General features: G+C 44.1%; 1 protein-coding gene across 5 annotated transcripts in view; it reads left to right on the forward strand.

Moving 5' to 3' along the window:
• Window positions 1–21,760, forward strand: part of AFG1L (AFG1 like ATPase) — a 173,815-nt gene that overhangs the window by 145,357 nt on the left and 6,698 nt on the right. For all 5 annotated transcript variants that reach the window (XM_075597572.1, XM_075597573.1, XM_075597574.1 and 2 more), the window contains one exon: window positions 10,101–10,241. In XM_075597572.1, the coding sequence (XP_075453687.1) occupies window positions 10,101–10,241 (141 nt within the window). The remainder of the gene's footprint in view (window positions 1–10,100; window positions 10,242–21,760) is intronic.

A 21,760-nucleotide genomic window follows, 5' to 3' on the forward strand; every position in this document is an offset into this window, starting at 1 on the left:
CTGCCAGACCGCAAAGCCGCAAGATCGGCAACATTGTCAAAAAAGAAATGATCGCGCAATTGGCGTGGGAACTAGGGCAATTGGCGTGGGAACTTCTGTTCTAGGGCACCTAGAAATAAAATTCATTTTGCCCCTAGATGTTAGGAACCCCCTCACTTGACCCCAACAGGGTCCGACCAGTAATGGCGGCGATAAAGGGTCACGCCGGCGAGGAGGGTCATATTATTGACCGTAATGGCGGAGAAAGCCGCGTTGCTTTGAAACGGCTAAGTCAGAATGAGCAGAAACCTGGAACCCATATCTCCGGTTCTGTTCAACCTAGAGGGCTCAGATTCGGTCACCATGAAGTCCTAGTTCAGGCAGGATTGCATGGCAAATAGCGACCCTCTCGTGGCAACAGAATGGAGTCAGGGTAATCGCGCAATTGGCGTAGGAACTAGGGCCTCGGTCAAGTTCATGGCCAATTGGCGTGGGAACTTCTGTTCTAGGGCACCTAGAAATATAATTCATTTTGCCCATAGATGTTAGGAACCTGGCACTGTATACTGTAGAACACACAATGTAAATGATACTGTACATGTAGAATAAATGCATAGTTTTATTTTTCGGGTTTATTACACAGTATACTGTACTGCCGGAACAAGGGCAAAAAAACTGTAGACGTGGGGTTTTAAATCTGATTCAGCAATGTGCAGGCATTGTCACACAACGCGATATTATCCATCGAAATCCCCCCATTAGCCGTTTTCTTTTCTGAGGAAAAACAAACAGAAAAGTTTTAATGTACAGTAATGGTCAGCCCCCTAAAGAAGTACCCAGCCAGCCCCACCAATAATTTTCTCCTGTTCACATGCGCATGCGCCTAGCGTTCCACCAATTGTTCAGTATCTGCAGTACAGTACTGTACAGTAGAAGCCGCTCAGCCAATGATATTGCTTGCAGGAGAATCGCTTGACTTTGGAATCGCACCGATATTTATACAGTATTGTCAAAATAAAAAAAACACAAAAAATAATACGGCAACAATACTCACCATAGTATTTCCCATTCAGCTGGCGCCGGCGCCGGTCCACTGCCAGTCCAGTGTTCTTCATCATCCACGTCGATAGTTTGCAGCGGGACTAGTCCACCTGTAATCAGCTGGTGAGGCTGGAAATTGCTTAGGTACATGCAAGCTTCATCAAAACTGCACGCGAAATCCGGCTCAGACTCAGACTCAGGCTCAGGGTTGTCACTGACGGCGGAACAGTCATTGGAAGCCGATGCTGGTGCATTGCTTGGCAGCGACTGTCGTTTCTTAGTTGGTTTTAACACGACCCTTCGCCTTTTGCCACCTTCATGATCATAGATACCGGAAAAATCCGGTGATACACACCAATACCCTCCAACAAATTGTGGCTCAATACGATGAAAACAGGGGATCGCTACATAACCTTTTCCTTATTGCACGCTTCCACGTATGAGGAGTTGGCGAAGATTTGTAAAAGTCATAGTTTTCGATAAAATACTGATAAATTTGAACAACTGTTGCCATCTTATCTTCTGTTGCATTAATCGCGGCCCATATCAAATACGCGTAACTTCTGTCGGGTTTTTGGAAAGCGGGCTGCACTTGAACACTCATGGCGGGCGGGTCTCTGGAGAATACTGTAACCGAAACTGGTCTTTGTCTTTCTTTAATATGAAAAGCCTAAATTGATACATTTTTGCAACCTCTTCCTTCAGTCTCAAGGCCAAGTTACAATAGCACACTGTGGTACAGTATCTTTTTTAAACGAAACCACTGCAAGCCGACACATTACTGAAGCGCATGCGCATTACAATTCATGAATATCTGCCATCTGGCGGACACGCGAAAGCATTGCAGCCTATTAAATCCGAACCATTATCAATAAACCCATCAACCGCGCGTCAGCCGGGTATGACCCGTGGCTGGGAACGCTAAATGAACGCGGCATGCGCCAGGTGAAGAGCGTCGCATTCCAGGTACAAGCCAGGGAAAAACCGGTGATTTGTTAGAATAAAAGCTGCCGCAGCAGTAGATCCGCGGCTCCCTGTGCAAAGAGATTAGAGAGGAAAAAGTGAACAGCCCTAGTGCTATATCCAACTTGACAAATTATTAACTGTATAATATGTCATATTATATGTAGCACTAGGCATTTTTGTCTTTTGTTCTATACACGAGGCCACAATCCTACTGTAGTACTGTACTGTATTGACTCTCTTTGACACTAAAATATATATATATGTATGTATATATATATCATTATCATTATTTGATCAAATTATATAACCAAAAGTCTCCTTTGTTTTACAGATTTAGTTTTCACTGTGAATATTTATTTTCCCACACATATATACATATATATATATATATATATATATATATATATATATATATATATATATATATATATATATATATGTATATATGTATATATGTATATATGTGTGGGAAAATAAATATTCACAGTGAAAACTAAATCTGTAAAACAAAGGAGACTTTTGGTTACATAATTTGATCAAATAATGATAAGCCTGCTAACCACACCAAGGTAAGTCTCAGTAGCAGGCCCCTATGCGCTAAGGATTTAATTCGGCCCAATGTAAATAAATATATATATATATTCACAGCGCTTCTCCGTGTAGGGAGCATGCAGCTAGTGAAAACATTGGCCTTACATTTGTGTAAAACAGACAGTGAATCCCAGCGCTTCTCCACCGAGCCACCAACAAATGGCAAAATAAATATTCACAGTGAAAACTAAATCTGTAAAACAAAGGAGACTTTTGATGCCTTGACAAGTTGTGATTAGTAACACCATTCAAGGCATCATCTCTCGTGTCATAATAAATCTACTGATGGTATGAAGGTTATGGGTCTGGAACACATTCCATCTTTTGTGTTGGCAGGAGATAGGGTCAAACTGCTCTCCCGTAGGGAAACCTATTGGATTTTCAGGCTTAATAACCTGATACCCAATGGTTTGAATGAAAATTTGGACACTAGTACCATTGTCTAGTGTCCATTTTTTCCTTCCTGCTCTACCTGTATGTTTACATTTATATAGTTATACTACTAATACCTATACCTGCTTTAGGCTTGGTTGCCTACTGTACATTTGTTATGCTCTCATCCTACCTTTATATTTCCATCTTATGAATGATTTACTTGTTTGCATGGTTGTTGGGATGATGGTTTTGGTATAATATGTCATGTATACAGATCTACACCTGCTACACTGCCTGTGTTAATCTGTTTACATCTAGTAGTTAATCTGTATATTACTATGTTAATTTTTAATTTTTATTTGTTCATAAACATTTTTATATGTTGATCCTTTTACTGTAATTTTAAACAATAACCAATATTTACAGTTAATTATATGTTACTCTGTATTTTTATATGTTTATTATTACTATTTATTTATATAATTTATTAATATACATTTTCTATTTTTAGGAATAATACTTTTTATATTGGTTATGGTTTGAGTAATGATTAGTTTCTTGTTGCTTATTATTTTTGTTTTTCTTTATTTTGAATTGTCATTATGGCTATTCCTACATCATGCTTCTTTTAGAAGTTACAGGGTCCTTGTATGTGTTTCTACACGTTCCCCCCTCAATTAACCTATCAGGTTCCAATTAGCTTTATTTAAGCCCATCACCTACTCCCTAGGTCACACCCTTGAAGAAGTCGGCGCAACAGCTGACGAAACGCGTAGGTTACGTCACTGTGTCCACCAGCTGATTGTGGGAGGAGGGCCGAGCAACGTGAGAGGAGTGAGGAGTGGCGAGCAGTGGTTTGACTCATACCGGCGTTTGAGTGGAAGGCGGCAGCTCATGTGCGGCTGTATTTAACATCTAACAGTGACAGCAGTGAACATCTACCTGCTGCATCGACCTTTGGATCGGAGAGATTTGGCTGTTGTGAGGGGTATACAGGAAATAGGAAAGTGTATCTAGTGTTACCTGGATAAACATCACGTGATACTTGCGTCGCGGATTTGCAGGCGCAGCTGACGGAGGGACGCGGAAACCTCTTGGGGTTCATCGTGGATACACTCATCTGGTGAGACCGTTCCCTTACCCCCCTCTGCCTTTACCCTTTGGATCCAATATACAGGAAACATCTAACAGCCTGTCGCTGCTATCATACATCCATTCTTGATCTACATCAGAGTCACTCCACTCCCCATTTATTGCTCTATTTACAACCAATACCGTGCAATTGAGTGCTTCATTATTCATAAGTTGTACTCCCTCACAATAGATCTATTGGACATTTTTTTGGACACAGTTTTTGGACTTTTATTTTTGCTCCATTTATTCAATCTATTTGTATTGACCCATTGTTATTTATGCTTTATCTGTATTTGTATATCTGTTTTTCCAGCAACCAAGCTTTTTTTTGCCTTTATTAAATTTCCCTTATTTTTAACAGCTATATAGGATTGCGCTTTTTTCTTTTCCCAATTTTTTAGGATAGGCATATCTTTTTAGAGCTGCATCCTAATGGCTCATTTCCTTATGACCAGTGCCTGATATTCTTTATACACTAATATTAATTTTATTTATCACTTAATAATTTTCTCCTAGTGCTAGTCCTAGCGCTGATTTGTTTTTGTTTTTTTTTATATATGTGTATATATATATATGTGTGTGTGTGTGTGTGTGTGTGTGTGTGTGTGTGTGTGTGTGTGTGTGTGTGTGTGTGTATATGTATATACAGTGGTCGACAAATCACCCAAAAATCTACTCGCCGAAAAAAAAATCTATTCGCCACCTAGTCCCGCCCCCAACCCCGCCCTAGTCTCACCCCCAACCCCGCCCTAGTCCCGCCCCCAACCCCACCCTAGTCCCGCCCCAACTCTGCCCTAGTCCCGCCCCCAACCCCGCCCTACTCCCGCCCCCAACCCCGCCCTAGTCCCGCTCCCAACCCCGCCCTAGTCCCGCCCCCAACCCGCCCTAGTCCAGCCCCAACTCTGCCCTAGTCCCGCCCCCAACCCCGCCCTAGTCCCGCCCCCAACCCCGCCCTAGTCCCGCCCCAACCCCGCCCTAGTCCCGCCCCAAGTCCCATTTAAAAAAAAAATTGAATAAATTCCTACTAAGAACAACATTCGTTTTTGACATAAGTTTATTTATTGTATTACATTATACTACAATTAGTCCTGATTACGTGTGTGTGTGTGTGTGTGTGTGTGTGTGTGTGTGTGTGTGTGTGTGTGTGTGTGTGTGTGTGTGTGTGTGTGTGTGTGTAAATGTCGGATTTACAAAAAAAAGCCAAATGTGAATGACTTGTTTCCTGCACCCTTTATCCCGTGTCTGGATGCCCCCGCTTTACAATATCTAAAGCAGCAATCCTAGCTGGGATCTTACCTGATCCGCAGTCCCTCTATGTCCAGGTACCCTCATTCCCGCAATGTTATATGTTGGAGGGGAGGTGTTCTCTACCTGTCTTCTGGGTTAGGGGGGATTCCGATGCCTCCCGTCTGAAGCTTGAGAATCAGAACTGGAAGAAAGCAGTATAGGTTATTTCGGTGTAGGTATGGGGCAGTTAAGATATACATGGTAAATAAGATATCCAGATACAGAGAGTAGGGAGGGGAGACAGAGAGAGGAGGGAGGGGAGACAGAGAGAGGAGGGAGGGGAGACAGAGAGAGAGAGATGGGGAGACAGAGAGAGACTGGGAGGGGTGACTGGCTGGCTGGTGGGGGGTGACTGACTGGCTTGGGGGGTGACTGACTGACTGGCGGGGGGGTGACTGGCTGGGGGGGGGTGACTGACTGGCTGTGGGGTGTGACTGACTGACTGTGGGGTGTGACTGACTGGCTGGGGGGGTGACTGACTGGCTGGGGGGGGTGACTGACTGGCTGGGGGGGGTGACTGACTGACTGGGGGGGTGACTGACTGACTGGGGGGGTGACTGGATGACTGGGGGGGAGGGTGACTGGCTGATTGGGGGGGTGACTGGGTGGGGAGGGGGTGACTGATTGGGGGGTACCTCTGGTGTCCTGCGTGCGCGCACACACACACACACACACTGTCACACACACACACACTGTCTGTCACACACACACACACACACACACACACACACACACACACACACACACACACACACACACACACACACACACACACACACACACACAATGTCTGTCTCACACACACACAGTCTGTCTGTCTCACACACACACAGTCTGTCTGTCACACACACACAATGTCTGTCACACACACACACTGTCTGTCACACACAACATTGAGCAGAAGAAGCAGCAGCCCCCCCCCCCCACCTCCAGTAGCTCACATGAAAGTTTACAGAAGAAGCCGACACCACAGATGACCCCCCCTCTCGGCTCACAGGCAGGAGGCAGAGAGGACTGCACGCACGCTCCTAGGAGGGAGGAGAGCGGAGAGGGAAAAGCCAGGGGCAGCAGTGAGTGCAGCCGGCCAGCGGAACCCCTGGGACTCGGGGGTGGGGGGAGAAAGGAAGAGAGGAAAGGCCGCGGCCAGCACCATGCTCCCCCCCCTGTGCACATCTCCCGCCCCGCGCAGGCAGCCATGGGGACCAGGGGGGAAGCAGGGCCTGGGGGGGGAACACCCCCGCTACCATCTCCCACCTCGCGGGTGGACACAGGAACCTGGGGGGAAGCAAGGACTGGGGGGAGGAGCGAGGACTGGGGGGGGAACACCCCTGCTACCATCACCCACCCCGGGGACAGGGAGGGGAAGCGGGGACCGGGAGGGGGGGATGCAATGGAGTACTAACCTTTTCAAGCAGCAGGAAGAGGATGCGCCTGCGTGGCCTTAGCCTGGATGGGGAAAAAAATCTTGGCAGCCCGCCAAGTCCTGTCAGCCAATCAGGCTGCTAGATTTTTAAAAAAAAAACAATTTTCAGCAAGAGCAGGGAAAATTAAAAAAAAAAAAAACACGTGCGCTGTTTGGGCGGCCATAAGGAGGTCGCCACGAGGTCAAATCCACTCGCCCGGGGCGTGCGGGGGAATAGGTTTGTTGAACACTGTGTATATATATATTCTATACCAAGTAGGATTTTTACATACTTCAAACTTAAAATGTTATTAGATTTTAATCTAAGTCCTAATAATTGATAAAGATAACCTGATCAAACAGATGACACAAAAACATGATACTTTTTCAACATTTATTTATCCGCAAATGATTCAACATTCAATATCCATGCATCAAAAAGTATGCAAACCTTTAGAGTCAGCTGGTGGCACCTCCTCAAGCAGCAATAACTTCAACTAGGCATTTCCTGAAACTGCTGGTCAGTCTCACATCGGTTTTGAGGAATTTTGACCCATTCCTCCTTACAGAACTGCTTCAACTCAGTGACATTTGAGGACTTCCTTGCATGGACAGCTCGCTTCAGGTCCTGCCACAACATTTCGATGGGGTTTAGTTCAGGGCGTTGACGAGGTCATTCTAAAACGCAGAATTTCTTCTTCTGCAGTCATTCTTTTGTAGATCTGCTTGTATGTTTAGAACCATTGTCTTGCTACATAACTCAACTTTCGTTTCAGCTTCAGTTCACGGTCGGATAGCCTGACATTCTCCTCTAGATAGAAAGTGTGTTTGTAGAAACTCTGTCAAGTGGAGACTCACGTGGGCTTGACTGGTGTAATGAAGCTGGAACCCCAGTCGACAATCTGATGCAATGTGATGCGATATCAATCAGGAATTATCACCAGTCAGGATTAGAAGAGAAAGATATCCATAGCGTAATCCAGTACATTAAGACAATTTAATAAAGGCAATACAAATTCAACACTTACACAGTGTCATAAATATATCAGATACATAAAAATGATGTCACCGGCCTGGTTACTCCCCGCTACCTCCGTTTTAGACCTCTCAGTCGCAGCACACTGCTTCCAGATAAAAGTGTCTGTTGGGACCCGGAAGTATATCCTGATGGAACGAGGGTCTTTCGCAGTCAGCGCAGCTACGGAAGGGTAGCGATCGGGAGTCCTCTGGTGATGTCACGTGGGCGACTCTACGCGTCTCACTTCGTAGCTACACGCCCAGTGGCAATTGGCCGCGTTCATGCCGCGTGGAGTACAGCAGAGCACACGAAATCGGCGCCGTGATTTGTTCCACTAACGGCCGCTGCAGCTGTGTGTGTGAGTGTGTGAGTGTGTGTGATTTAAACCATTGCCTGCTGTGCTTAATTCAAATGTACAGGTGCGCCAACGAGTATTCTAAAACTTGGCTTGGAAATTCTGGGGCAATATCCAGGTAATGCTGCCAACATTTCAGTGAAATTTCTGCAGACATAACTACAGTAACAAAAATAATAATAATGGAACATAAATGGCCAGGATTAGGAAGATAACTGGAATGCATTGTAAGGGTTTAAAGGGCATCATTGTGAGACAAGATTGGAGCTTAAAAGTATTCCCAACATTTATATTGGCTGCACATTCAGATGATTGCAGGAGCATTTTATAAGCATCCTTTATGGACATTGAATATAACAGTGATTGTTGGTTTTAGACCATTGGTGGAGTCTTACCTTTTAATGAAAATACTGTTTACTTTCTTTCCACTGTTTTCTGCTTTATTTAGATTCCAACTGGATGAATTTATAGATTGAAATTTAGCACATCTGCATAATTTTCCTTCCATTTAACCTTCAGGCTTTAATAGTTAAGAAAAGGTTGCAAAACCGATTTTAGCTGTTCTGGAAAATGTGAAAATGTTAGATTACGCCAAGTTCCTTACAGTATGTCTGAAAGTAGACCATATGATGATCATGATTAGAGCTGTATGTATTATGAATGACAAATGCTGTTAGCACATTCTGTACCAATAAAAAAACTATGCAGGTTTCATCCAGATATCTGTTGCAGCAGATACTAATGGTATAGTGTTGCAAAATAATGCACAAAGGACCATGTAAGTGGGCCTTAATTGTTTGTGAGCACCATTCACATAACAAGCTTCATGAAAACCTTTGCAGATTTGGGGTATTTGCACTGTTCTGTTAAATGTGAAACTGTTGTCGCCAAATGTCAATATCTTACCGGGAGATCAAATGTCTATTCAGTATTGTGTGAATATTTTAGTGACTTTGACATAAAATTGTGATTTTCGCAAGGCTTTTGGTGACTTTTGTTAATACTGTGAATGTTCAATGAAATGACAAAAACATAAATGTCCACATTTTATAGGGAAGTCTTCCAGCACACAGTGGTCTTATAGAGTAGCAGTGCTTGCTAAATATGGCCCAAAGCATTTACTGTGCAAACGTCAAATATGTTCTCATTAACTTTTCACCTTTGTAGCAGCTTTGCAGATCTCTCATTTTCCCCAGACCAATAGAAGCAAAAAACATTGGAGTTTTCCAATAAATGTTACAGATGTCAAATCTAAAAATATGGGAATTATGTGGGCTCTAAAGCTAACATATGTATAACTTTTGGTCCAAAAAAAGCTTCCTGCAAAAGTCATATTAATACCAGTAAGGACTAATAATCCCAAACATATTGGAGTAGATGCAGTGATGTTTGGATCTGGATACCTACCCCAGGGGATACTGTAGAAATAGCAAACGTTTGACTCTTGATTTCAATGCTCAATAGAAAAATAATTCTGTTTATGCTAAAAAGGCAAATTTAAAAACACTTCATTTGTTAAATCATCTTTTATGACACCTATCAAAATAAACATGTGAAAACCAATGTTTCACAACTTTTTATACAAAAACACTATTGGAAAAAATATGAAACTACAGTATTGAGAATGCTCCTGTTTATCCAACTTGGAGTGCTTTTTCTACAAAGTTATCAACACAAACCATTTAACAGAGAAACTGAGTTGAATCCTGCCTAGTGCTTTTGTGATGGGCTTAATACCGTGTGGAAAGTCATCTTGTAAAAGTCTTTTAACCTTTACAACTTTGACTTCCTAGCCAGACCAGGTTGTTTGAACAGTCCCATACTATATTTTACTGCTTAGTGTAATATTGACCTATACTTGTATTTGTTGTCTGCTTTTTGATTGTTGTGCTGTTCAAATAATATAGGTACAGTACAGTGAATATTTCTAATACTTTAATTCTGTATTATAGCCTCTGGGGGCCAGTGACTATTTGGAAATGTGCAAGAGTTTTGACACTGTTTTTATTCGACACATCCCACTTTTCACCATGTCAAAGAGGTCCCAGGCTCGACGTTTCATTACTCTCATTGATGCCTTCTATGATCACAAGGTATGTTCAATATATTTATTACTTGTTTTTATATACTTCCTAGACCAGTGATTTTCAAACCTCTCCTTGGAGACTCCCAACCAAGCTAGGTTTTAGGAATACCCAATTCACTTGAACACAGGTTATTACACTTACTTTTCATATGAATATTATTATTATTATTATATCATTTTGGATGGTGGCCTCAAAAACCTGCTTTGGCTCACGGCCCTGATGAGAGATTTCAAAACCACTGTCTTAGGACTGTTCCAGTTATCTGTCTGGGCTTCCTTTACTCCTTCATTTCTTTTTGCTCTTGCAATATATTCAAACTTTAGCAACCTGGTTGGTCTTCTGACATCAAACATACAGTAACTAATGATTGGTCCCTTAATTACACTTTGTGTTCTCAGTTGCCGATAACATACAACTGCTTATCCGGTTAATCAAGTAAACGTATTTTTTACTGAAAACAATAAAAAAAATTCTTTGACAGATGGTGTGTACTTTTTTTGCACCAGTGTGGGGTCTAATAAAGTGTAATGTCTCTTCCGAGCTTCATGGGTATCCAATGTGATGAATATACTGTACCCAGTGAGATCATATTCTCTTACAAAAGAATCCTTTTGGATCTAATTTTCCTGAGACATTTCTACATCAATTAGGATTTTCTCACCTGATAACTGTTTTTGTATATACTCTATAGCATCAACATAAGTGTTGACTCTTTAATATCAGATTGTCCCAGGAGAAAGAAAACGAACATTTGTCCGTACCTCACACTTCTTGTACATATACTTTAAAATGTCAAAAACGAAGGGAGGGGAGAGAAGGGGGAGGTGGCTCTTGCTACAGTCTGTAGTAGAGGTGCCAGGGACAAAAACATATGGAGAACAAAGTGCTTGCCAAGACAAGACAAAAGAAGGCCCTATATACTAGCACTCACCTAGTTGAAAGTATTGTTATAGTTTTAAGACATAACCTTTAATGGTAAAAATAGTATAAAATAATGGGTGGAAAAACTAGTGTCGCAAACAAATGGCACAAAAAAAGTGGTTAAAATAGTATTAAATAATGATAATAATGGTTCTAACTATTGAGCTCTTAACCAGCTTGGTAACAGATGGTCGGTGTAAACTGCCTACTCTAGGGCTGTGTCTAATGTTAATATAGAGGTGGAGTGGCACTGGGGTTAAAATCTATGGACATTGTGACCTCCAAAAGAAGGTTCTCCTCTATATAACAGTTTATTGTATTTGGAATAGCCATAGGAGATGTATCATGGCATACACTCCAATCTGTTGGCTCAATTAGATAGTACTCATGACCACAGCTAGCCTCAGACTGTTAACAGGTAAGTATATTATTAGTGGTAGGTGTATTGACATTGGTCAGCGACGATAGATGTTACAAAAGGTAAAACTCACATACGGGCTGATGTTAGCCCAGTGTGTGTGAAATAATGAGCAATTAAATTATTGCATACCCGTAGCAATCTAACAACTCATAGATTAAATTGGTTGATTCATGGTTGTGACAATACAACACTTGACCTGTATGTAGAGTGGAAGCTGGAGCTTGTATAGTGGACTGATAAATAAAGAAAATAGAATGGCGATATAAAATCATACTGATAAAACTACATAGAGGGGCAACAAAACACCAGTACTCCTTAGGAGTATACAAGGGGTGAGCGAGTCCCCTAATAGTGCGCGATGATCACCGGTGTGTGTATAAACACCATGAAGCGATTTCAATTTGGCCACATAGACCTTATGTAGTGGTAGCAGGCTAATGAGTTTGCACAGATCTCATTGAGTATATAAATTAACCTAATAAACACTTGGATCAAACGAGTGTATTAATGAACACCACTTCGGCATATTAAATGGTCTGATCCCAAGTGAATGTCATAACTTAGAATCTGTAAGCGGATTAGTAGTTAGCTGAGCTACATTCATGTATCATGGACTCTCCAATAGGGTACTTTAATAACTACTAAAACTTGACACTAGCATAAGTAGTATAAGAACTGTTTGTCAGGGTTCTGCTCGCCACAAACCAGGGTCGGACCGCGAGGCTGAGGTGGGGTTGTAAAAGCACCGACCTGAGACCGCGCAGGCTGATCCGGATTGCGCAGTTCGTTGTCATATATCGCAGGATCAGGATAGGAGAAGACAGCGTCGTCGTTGTACAAGCCAGGGTCAGGACAGGAGACATCAGGATAAACATTGTTCAAGCAATAGTTCGGCAACATGTAGTCAGGAGAGCCCCGCTTCAGCTTAGGAGCGCGGGGTTGGCCTCTGCGCGTGCGACGACCATGGCCCATGGTGGTGGTCACAGGAGATGGTAAGCAGACCAGCGTAGCACACCGCCTAGCTGCACGGGTAAACCAGTGCACAGCGCAAGAGTCCTGAGCGGACTGGGGAATCCTCTGTTTCAGCGCAGGAACCAGGACACGGCCTCTCTAGATTAGGGAAAGAGTAGGCCCCAGGAACCAGGAAGCTGAAGATACACAGGGAAACCTCCGCTTCAGTGCAGGAATCCAGGAGACTGAAGAACGCAGGGACGAAACATCCGCTTCAGTGCAGGAATCCAGGAGGCTGAAGGACGCAGGGACGAAACCTCTGCTTCAGCACAGGAGAACAGGAGGCTGAAGGACGCAGGACGGAACCTCCGCTTCAGCACAGAAGAACAAGCGGGAGCTTGAAGGAAGCTGAAGAACGCAGGGCGGAACCTCCGCTTCAGCACAGGAGAACAAGCGGGAGCTTGAAGGAAGCTGAAGGACGCAGGATGGAACCTCCGCTTCAGCACAGAAGAACAAGCAGGAGCTTGTGGCAGAACAGGTTGTGACATCCAGTAAGGACTATGCTCGGCAAGGAGCATTATGGGAAAGCAATACTTAAAGGCCAGCGGGCCAATCCCCGGCGGGGGTGTGAAGGTACTGCTCCAATGAGTGAATGCAAGTATAGGTTGCAGTGATATGCTGCACAGCTGCAGTAGATACCAGAGGGAGTGTGTATTGCTTTGGTGAGTGAATCCAGGCTGCAGCAAACATCAGGAGAGCTGTTCCAGAACTGCACCGGTCTGCAAGGTAAGGCAACCAGTAAACCGCGGAGCGGATTCCTTACACTGTTTAGTATTGAATAACAAAACCAGTGCAAAGCCCGCTGTGAAACGGTCAGACGCTGGCTGGTAAAATAGTCTGGTAATTAGATCAGCCTGGTGTATTCATGAACACAACTTTTGCATGATAATTGGTCTAATCTTAAAATGTATCCCAGAATATTGTATCTCACAGCAAAATAATTGCTGAGTAGATGCCTAGATAGTTATTGCTTCCGTTGCTTATACTGTAACCAATATTAGCCTATCATATAATAGCAAAAATTAGGGCATAGCCTGTGCGATTACAGATCGAGACTGGCTATTCTTATGGTCTTGGAACATTGTTGCTGCTTCAAGCACGCTATTTGTTACAGCCGTGCTCATCCGCAGATACCGGAACTGACTTCACTTTAGCGGTAACGCCCACCGACGTACGTTTCGCATTCGTGGACACTTTGTCAATGTGGCCGCCTCTTCGGTACCTGTGCCATTATGTAGCCGTTCGTTGCCATGGTGAGAGAAAACAACGTAAAATTTCTGAGGGATTCCAAAGATTTTAAAGAGGGAAAGATGGACCCAGCCAAGTGAAGGCGGTTGTGGATTGGCCTCGTCCCACGACTCTGAAAGCCGTACAGCGGTTCTTAGGCATCACTAATTACTATCGGAGGTTCATCCAAAATTTCTCGTCTGTTGTAGCACCCATTCCGACCTTGACGCAAAAGGAGACGATCCTACGCTGTGGTCTCCTGAAGCCATTCAGGCATTTGAAAGACTGAAAGCGGCCTTCGTGTCATCTCCCGTGCTCATGCATCCTAACCCAGGATTGCCGTTCACTCTCGAGGTGGACGCATCTTATATCAGGGTTATCCCAAAGGAAGACTCCTCAGGCCAGACTACACCCTTGTGGGTTTTTTTTTTTTCCAAACAATTCTCGTCCGCCGAACAAAACTCCGACGTAGGCAATCGTGAACTCCTGGCCATCAAAATGGCCTTAGAGTAATGGAGGCATTTGCTCGAGGGCACTGAAAACCCTGTTACCATACTGACGGATCACAAGAACCTCTTGTACATCGAGGGTGCTCATCGCTTGGGGTCACGACAAGCGCGTTGGTCACTTTTTTCCCCCCGCTTTATTTTCATTATTTCATACCTACCTGGGTCAAAAAAACATGATGGCAAATGCCCTCTCCCATCAATTTCTGGTAGACGACAGGGCTGAGGACTGAAAGGAGACCATTCTTCCCGCTAATACATTTGATTCATTGGAAGACATTGCGCAAGGTCAGTCTGATACTCCGTTGGGTCTCAAAGTTCCAGAGGGACTTCTATTCACCGCACAAGCATTTCGTAGAAATGTACTGGAATGGGGTCATTCGTCTAAAAGCTCCGGTCATCCTGGTACTAGGAGAACTATCAATCTGCTGGAACTGACTTTTTGATGGCCAGGGCTGCGTAAGGACATAAAGGAATTTCTCACTGCATGTTCTACATGTGCCCAGAACAAGACTCCTCTTAACAGGCCACCAGGCTTGTTGCAACCTCTCCCAATTCCGAATCGCCCATGAACCCATCTTTCCATGGTTTTCATTGTGGAGCTAACAGTATCCAAGGGTAGGTATACCATTCTGGTGGTCATCGACCGTTTTTCTAAGCAGGCTCATTTCATTCCCGTCAAGGGTCTACCCAATACCCTCAAATTGTCTTAGGTATTCATCAAGGAGGTGTTTTGTCTTCATGGGTCCCCCCAAGTTATTGTGTCGGATCGAGGTTCCCAATTTGTCTCTAAGTTTTGGCGGGCTTTTTGCAAACAACTAGGGATTTCTCTTCACTTTTCTTCTGGCTGTCATCCTGAGACTAATGGTCAAACGGAACGCACGAATCAGTCTCCGGTACAATTCATCCGTTGTTTCATTTCTGACAATCAAGACCACTGGATAAATCACTTGCCTTTAGGCCAAATTTTCTCGCATCAATCTTCATAATGAGTCGACACAGGACTCGCCGTTCTTTACCAACTTCGGCTTCCATCCCTCAGTTCTCCCTACTGCAGGATACGGATACAGGGTACCGGCAGCAGATAACAGAATCCTACATCTACAAGAGTCATAGAGAAAGATTCAGATGAATCTCAGAAAGGCAGTCTCTATGCAGAAAAAGCAGGCCAACCGGCATCGTTGTGAAACCCCAACATACAATCCAAGACAAAAGGTATTGCTGTTCACTAAGAATATCCGGCTGAAGGTCCCCTCTACAAAATTGGCACCAATATATATTGGCCCATTTCCCGTCATTGAGAAAGTCAATCCGGTGGCCTATCGACTACGGTTGCCTGCATTCATGAGGATCCTGTCAGTTTTCCACACTTCACTACTCAAACCTTTCATACATCCCCAGTCTCCTGCTTCGGTGTCTCCTCCCAAACCTCTCTTGGTTGAAGGACAGCAAGAATTTGAAGTCCAAGCCATCATGGATTCCAGAATAACCAGATGGGAGGCTTCAATATCTGGTTCATTGGAGGGGCTTCGGTCCCAAGGAGCGTTCTTGGATCCCCAGGGACCAACTTCATGCCCCATGGCTTGTTCGTTTCACAGAGTTTTCCCGCCAAGCCATCCTTGGCCGCCCAGAGGTCACTTTTGAAGGGGGGGGGGGGTACTGTGAGGATTGGACATTGGTCCCGCCCTGTGGCGCTTCCCGTGACAAGTCAGGTGACGCACTTCACTCTAAGGTTGCGCACAGGAGTCGTGCTGCCAGGCTGGGGGACACCGCATGGATCGGGCTTAGGCCCCGCCCTTGTGACATGTCCCTTGACGTGCCCCGCACAAAGATCCCACGCAAGCGCTGCGCCACACCTTCCAGGATCGGGCTTCGGCCCTGCCCCTGCGATGCAGTCCGTGACGTCACGGTCGATGTTCCTAGCACTGATAGGGCTACACACCAGTGCCGCACTAGCACAGGCATGCAAGGGGTTAATACCATCAGCTACTCCACACCTGCGATACACCCCACCCCTGCCTATCAATGGACAGCCTATGTCTAATGACTCATTGCTCAAAGCCAACGAGAGAGCAGCACAAGGCTATCAGATCCTTATATGCTCAGCCTTGCCTCAAGCAAATTGGCTGAGCATAGACTTTGTTTATGTTTTGTAGTACTTGCCTCAAGCATCCTGCTGCCCTGCTGTTTCTCTGTGCATTGTGTCTTGCTCTCTTGTACCTTTTTTACCTCAGCTTGGACCTGGACCTCTGCCTTCTCTGAACCTTGACCTCTGCTTCCTTTTGGACTCCCACCTTCTCTACCCCTGGACCACGGCTACGCACAACGACCATCCAACTTCTCCAATCCTAGACCATGGCGAGTATCACGACCATTCTGACCTCTCCTACCCTGACCCGGCTACATGACCTTCACTCTGCACTTAGTTACGCAGTTGTAGGTTGGTGTTTACCAATATCCCCACCTCGGCCTCGTGGTCCCGTCCTGTTTGTGGTGAGCACCCGTTACCACCAGGTACAGGGAACCTGTACCTGGGCTGGTGGGAAGCCCAAAAAAGTATTCACAGAGGATAATAGGTTCACAGCCCATGTAATTCTCTGGGCCAGATATATTGATGATATCATTATCCTCTTGAATGGCACCCAAGAACTGTTTGTAGAATTCGTTAATAAAATCAATGATAACCAACTAAACCTGAGACTGACATATGATATCGGTGGCGATTAGCAATGTTTTCTTAGATCTGAAAATACGTTGTGGTATGGATGGACATCTGGAGACCATGTCCATAGGAAATTCACTGCCACTAACAGTTTGCTAAACACATAGCCACCACCCGAAGAACTTGATCAAGGGAATTCCTATTGGCCAATTGCTCAGAGTGAAACGGAATTGCTCCACTAACGAGGCTTTTGAATCCCAAGCTAAATTAATGACAGAACATTTCTTGTCCAGGGGCTAAAGTAAGAAAAGCCTGAAGAAGGACTATCAAAGGGCTAAATACACCCAGAGGGCCTCGCTTCTGCACACTAAACCAGCACCAGTCCAAAATAAGATTAGACTGGTTGGCACATTCAATAAACAATGGCAACAAAACTACAGGATACTGTAGACCCACTGGCATGTTCTCTTGGAGGACACTTAACTATGCCAGGTACTCCCAAACAAACCGGCTATGGTTAGCATAGGTTTACAAACATCAAAGACCTTCTTATTCACAGCAATCTAGAACCTCTAGATAGAAGTAGCTGGCTGTCCAAAAGGAGTACTGGAAGCTGTAAATGCCAGGGTTGTCGTGCGTGCCAATTCACTGAAGTCTCCAAAAGCTTCAACAACTGGAACGACTCAAGAAAATTTGTCATGAAAGCGTTTGTCAACTGCAGAACCTCTGGTGTGATCTACCAGGTGGTCTGCACATACGGAAAGAAATATATAGGAAAGACCTGCCGCCAACTAAGAAGAGTTTTGGAGCACATTGGGGCAATTCGTAATAACTCGAATACACCGTTAGCTAAACATGTTAACGGTGAGCACAGTGGTGACATGATTAATCTCATATTCAAGGGGATTGATCACCTTCCGGAAAGCATGCGCCGAGGGAATTGGGATAAATAACTCCTTAAAATAGAAGCCCAATGGATTTATACATTGGGCACCCTATTCCCCCAAGGCCTAAATAAAGGGTTTGTCTTTTCCCCGTTTATCGGTAACTAACCACACGTAACCTTCTGGTAAATTATTATTCACCAGAATCTGTCTGACCTGTTTTCATAAAATACCTTTAGAGGGCTAAATCCTACCATCTCCGTATATGTAAACAAATTATTGAAGTTACACAAAATGAAGATACTACTATATCAGCCTCAGTGGCTATATGGGTTACAATGAGTCCATAACCACTAGAGGATGAACAATTAACCTAAACATTTGAGCTTAGTAATATGATCATTAACAATCTATATTCATGGAATGCCTCTACATTTGTGTATCCTATATTTGTGAATCACTAAGATATTTCGATCCCTGCTCACACTCTAAGTAATCAGGACCCATATCTAATATATCAGTATCATACATATTAACCTTACATGACAAATTGCTAGAAAAACCAATCACTTACAGTTCCGTACCAATCGAGGGACTGCAGCCTTACTGTGTATCAATTACCATGGCAACAAATGACTACTTAATGGCACAGGTACCGAAGAGGCGGGGCCACCTTGACAAAGCATCCACGAACGTGAAACGTACGTCGGTGGAGGTTACCGCTATGTGACGTCAGTTACGGTATCTGCGGATGAGCACGGCTGTAACAAACAGCGTGCTCAGAGCGGCAACAATGTTCCAAGATCATAAGAATAGCTAGTCTCTATTGTTTTCACACAGACTATGCTCTAATTTCTGCTATCTATTATTTGATAGGCTAATATTGGTTATAAGCAACAGAAGCAATACCTATCTAAGGATCCGAAGGGGGTGATAGTCACAATCACCAAGCCTACTCAGCAATTATTTTGCTGTGAGATACAATATTCTAGGATACATTTTAAGATCAGACCATTTATCATGAAGAAGGTGCAGCTCAGTGAGTAAAGACACTGACTGGCACTGAGTTTGAAGCAGGGGAACCAATCAATTCCCAGTGTCGGCTCCTTGTGACCTTGGGCAAGTCACTTTATCTCCCTGTGCCTCAGGCACCAAAAAAATATAGAGTGTATATAGATATAAATTGTAAGCCCCGTGCCCTGCAAAATGTCTCTGTAAAGCGCTACGTAAAACTAGCATCGCTATACATGCTATTATTATTAATATTATTATCATGCAAAAGTGGTGTTCATTAATACACCAGACTGATCCAATTACCAGACTGTAAGGAATCGGGGAGCGCATCCCCCGCGGCACACTGCCTCCTTACCTGATCTCTCGCGCAACCCCACTGCCCTCAACGTCGCGCGACGCACACGCGCCGTCTGTGCACCACTCCCAAGCTGCATGTCAACTCTCTTTGTTATGCCCACCTGTCTCCTGTGTCTCTCCTCCTATCCGTGCCTCCGTAGAGGCTGCGCCTCCACTGCGCCCCCCTCTCTCATTGGTCATGCTCTCCCATATATGCTCAGCTGTGCCACTTGCACTTTGGCTGAGCATAGTTCCAGTTAGTAGAAAAGGTGGAGAGTAAACCCCAAGTGTCCTGCGCTCTAACTGGTGCAAATTCTTGTTTGTGTTGAAGGTATGCAGCCTCTATATATAGAAATGTAGGCAATGATGTTGCAGATTAAAAGGAATAAATGGATAAAGTCCAGAAGGGGGGGGGGGGGAGGTATGGTTGCTTTGAAGCCACGGTGGGGGGGCCGATTAGCAGAATATAGATAGAGGCAGGAGAAGAAGCCCTGATGGGAGCCTCTCTCATGAACTCACGGCAGTCTATATCTGCTGCCCTTACCCGACCTGGTCACCTCGCCGCTCGTCTCTTATCGCTGTCCCCGCTTCACGAATATCCCACAGGGTGGATGTCGTCTAGCAGCCTCTCAGGGACAGGAGCCCACCGTCTGCGTACGTCCTCTTCGCCTCTCACCGCTCCACGGGTGCTCCGTGCGGTGTATGGCGTTCTCCCCCTGCAGCTCCAGGCAGGTCCCAGCAGGCCGTGCGCTCCGGCACTGCTGACGCTCGGGAACTGACGTCAGACGCTGGGAGGGATCGTAGAATCCCATGCAACAGGATTGCCAGCGTGCTCCAGCCGGATAGGTAGAAATAGTAGTGTAGAAAGGTGGCGGTCACTGCAGAAACGGAGCTCAGTCAGGATACAATAAAATCAGCTTTATTTCACGGTGCTGCACATTACAGAGAGACCATCTCTGACGCGTTTCGTCTCGTAGCAGAGACTTTATCAAAGAGTACAATCTCTCAACATAGCAGGGTATCTAAATAGGCCGCCCTTGATCATCATTGGTTAGAACGCTAATGAGCCACAGTAGTGGGTGGTGACCTTGATTACACTATGAAAAACCATGAATGAACCGGGCAGTATACAATAGAACACCTGCATTGGATGGAATTAACACACATGCAGAAAATTAAAACAAAAACCACTAATAACATATTAAAAACAAAGAAAACAGAAGTAACATGTAGCATCCGTATAAGTAATTGTATAAACATATCACATCATGTAATGGAGGCAATACCCTTGCGGAGGAATATAGATGCTAAGGACATTGAAATAATACATTATAACATGCCTCTGATTTGAAAGATAAACAATATACAAACAATCTCAAAGACTGAAATATACACATCCCAAATACATGAGACTATATATAAATTACATTAAGTCCATATAGGTACATATATGTATTCGATAAAGTACATCAACATTGTTCATCGATTTATAACCCACACCCACACACACCAACCCCCCTTTTTTTCACATATGTACCTATATGGACTTAATGTAATTTATATATAGTCTCATGTATTTGGGATGTGTATATTTCAGTCTTTGAGATTGTTTGTATATTGTTTATCTTTCAAATCAGAGGCATGTTATAATGTATTATTTCAATGTCCTTAGCATCTATATTCCTCCGCAAGGGTATTGCCTCCATTACATGATGTGATATGTTTATACAATTACTTATACGGATGCTACATGTTACTTCTGTTTTCTTTGTTTTTAATATGTTATTAGTGGTTTTTGTTTTAATTTTCTGCATGTGTGTTAATTCCATCCAATGCAGGTGTTCTATTGTATACTGCCCGGTTCATTCATGGTTTTTCATAGTGTAATCAAGGTTACCACCCACTACTGTGGCTCATTAGCGTTCTAACCAATGATGATCAAGGGCGGCCTATTTAGATACCCTGCTATGTTGAGAGATTGTACTCTTTGATAAAGTCTCTGCTACGAGACGAAACGCGTCAGAGATGGTCTCTCTGTAATGTGCAGCACCGTGAAATAAAGCTGATTTTATTGTATCCTGACTGAGCTCCGTTTCTGCAGTGACCGCCACCTTTCTACACTAATAGTTCCAGTTAGTGCTGTTCTCCCACTTCCTGGTTCCTTGTCCTGGGCAAGACACTTTATCTCCCTGTGCCTCAGGCACCAAAAAGAAACCATAGATTGTAAGCTCCACGGGGCAGGGACCTGTGCCAGCAAAATGTCTCTGTAAAGTGCTGGGTAAAAGTAGCAGCGCTATACAAGAACATGCTATTGTTATTATTATATGCCGAAGTGGTGTTCATTAATACACCGATTTGATCCAAGTGTTTATTAGGTTAATCTATATACTCAATGAGATCTGTGCAAACCCATTAGCCTGCTACCACTACATAAGGTCTATGTGGCCAATTTAAATCACTTCATGGTGTTTATGCACACACCGGTGATGATCACGCACTATAAGGGGACTCGCTCACCCCTTGTACACTCCTAAGAGGTGTTT

This window comes from Ascaphus truei, chromosome 4, assembly GCF_040206685.1.
Source record: "Ascaphus truei isolate aAscTru1 chromosome 4, aAscTru1.hap1, whole genome shotgun sequence".
NCBI lineage: Eukaryota > Metazoa > Chordata > Amphibia > Anura > Ascaphidae > Ascaphus > Ascaphus truei.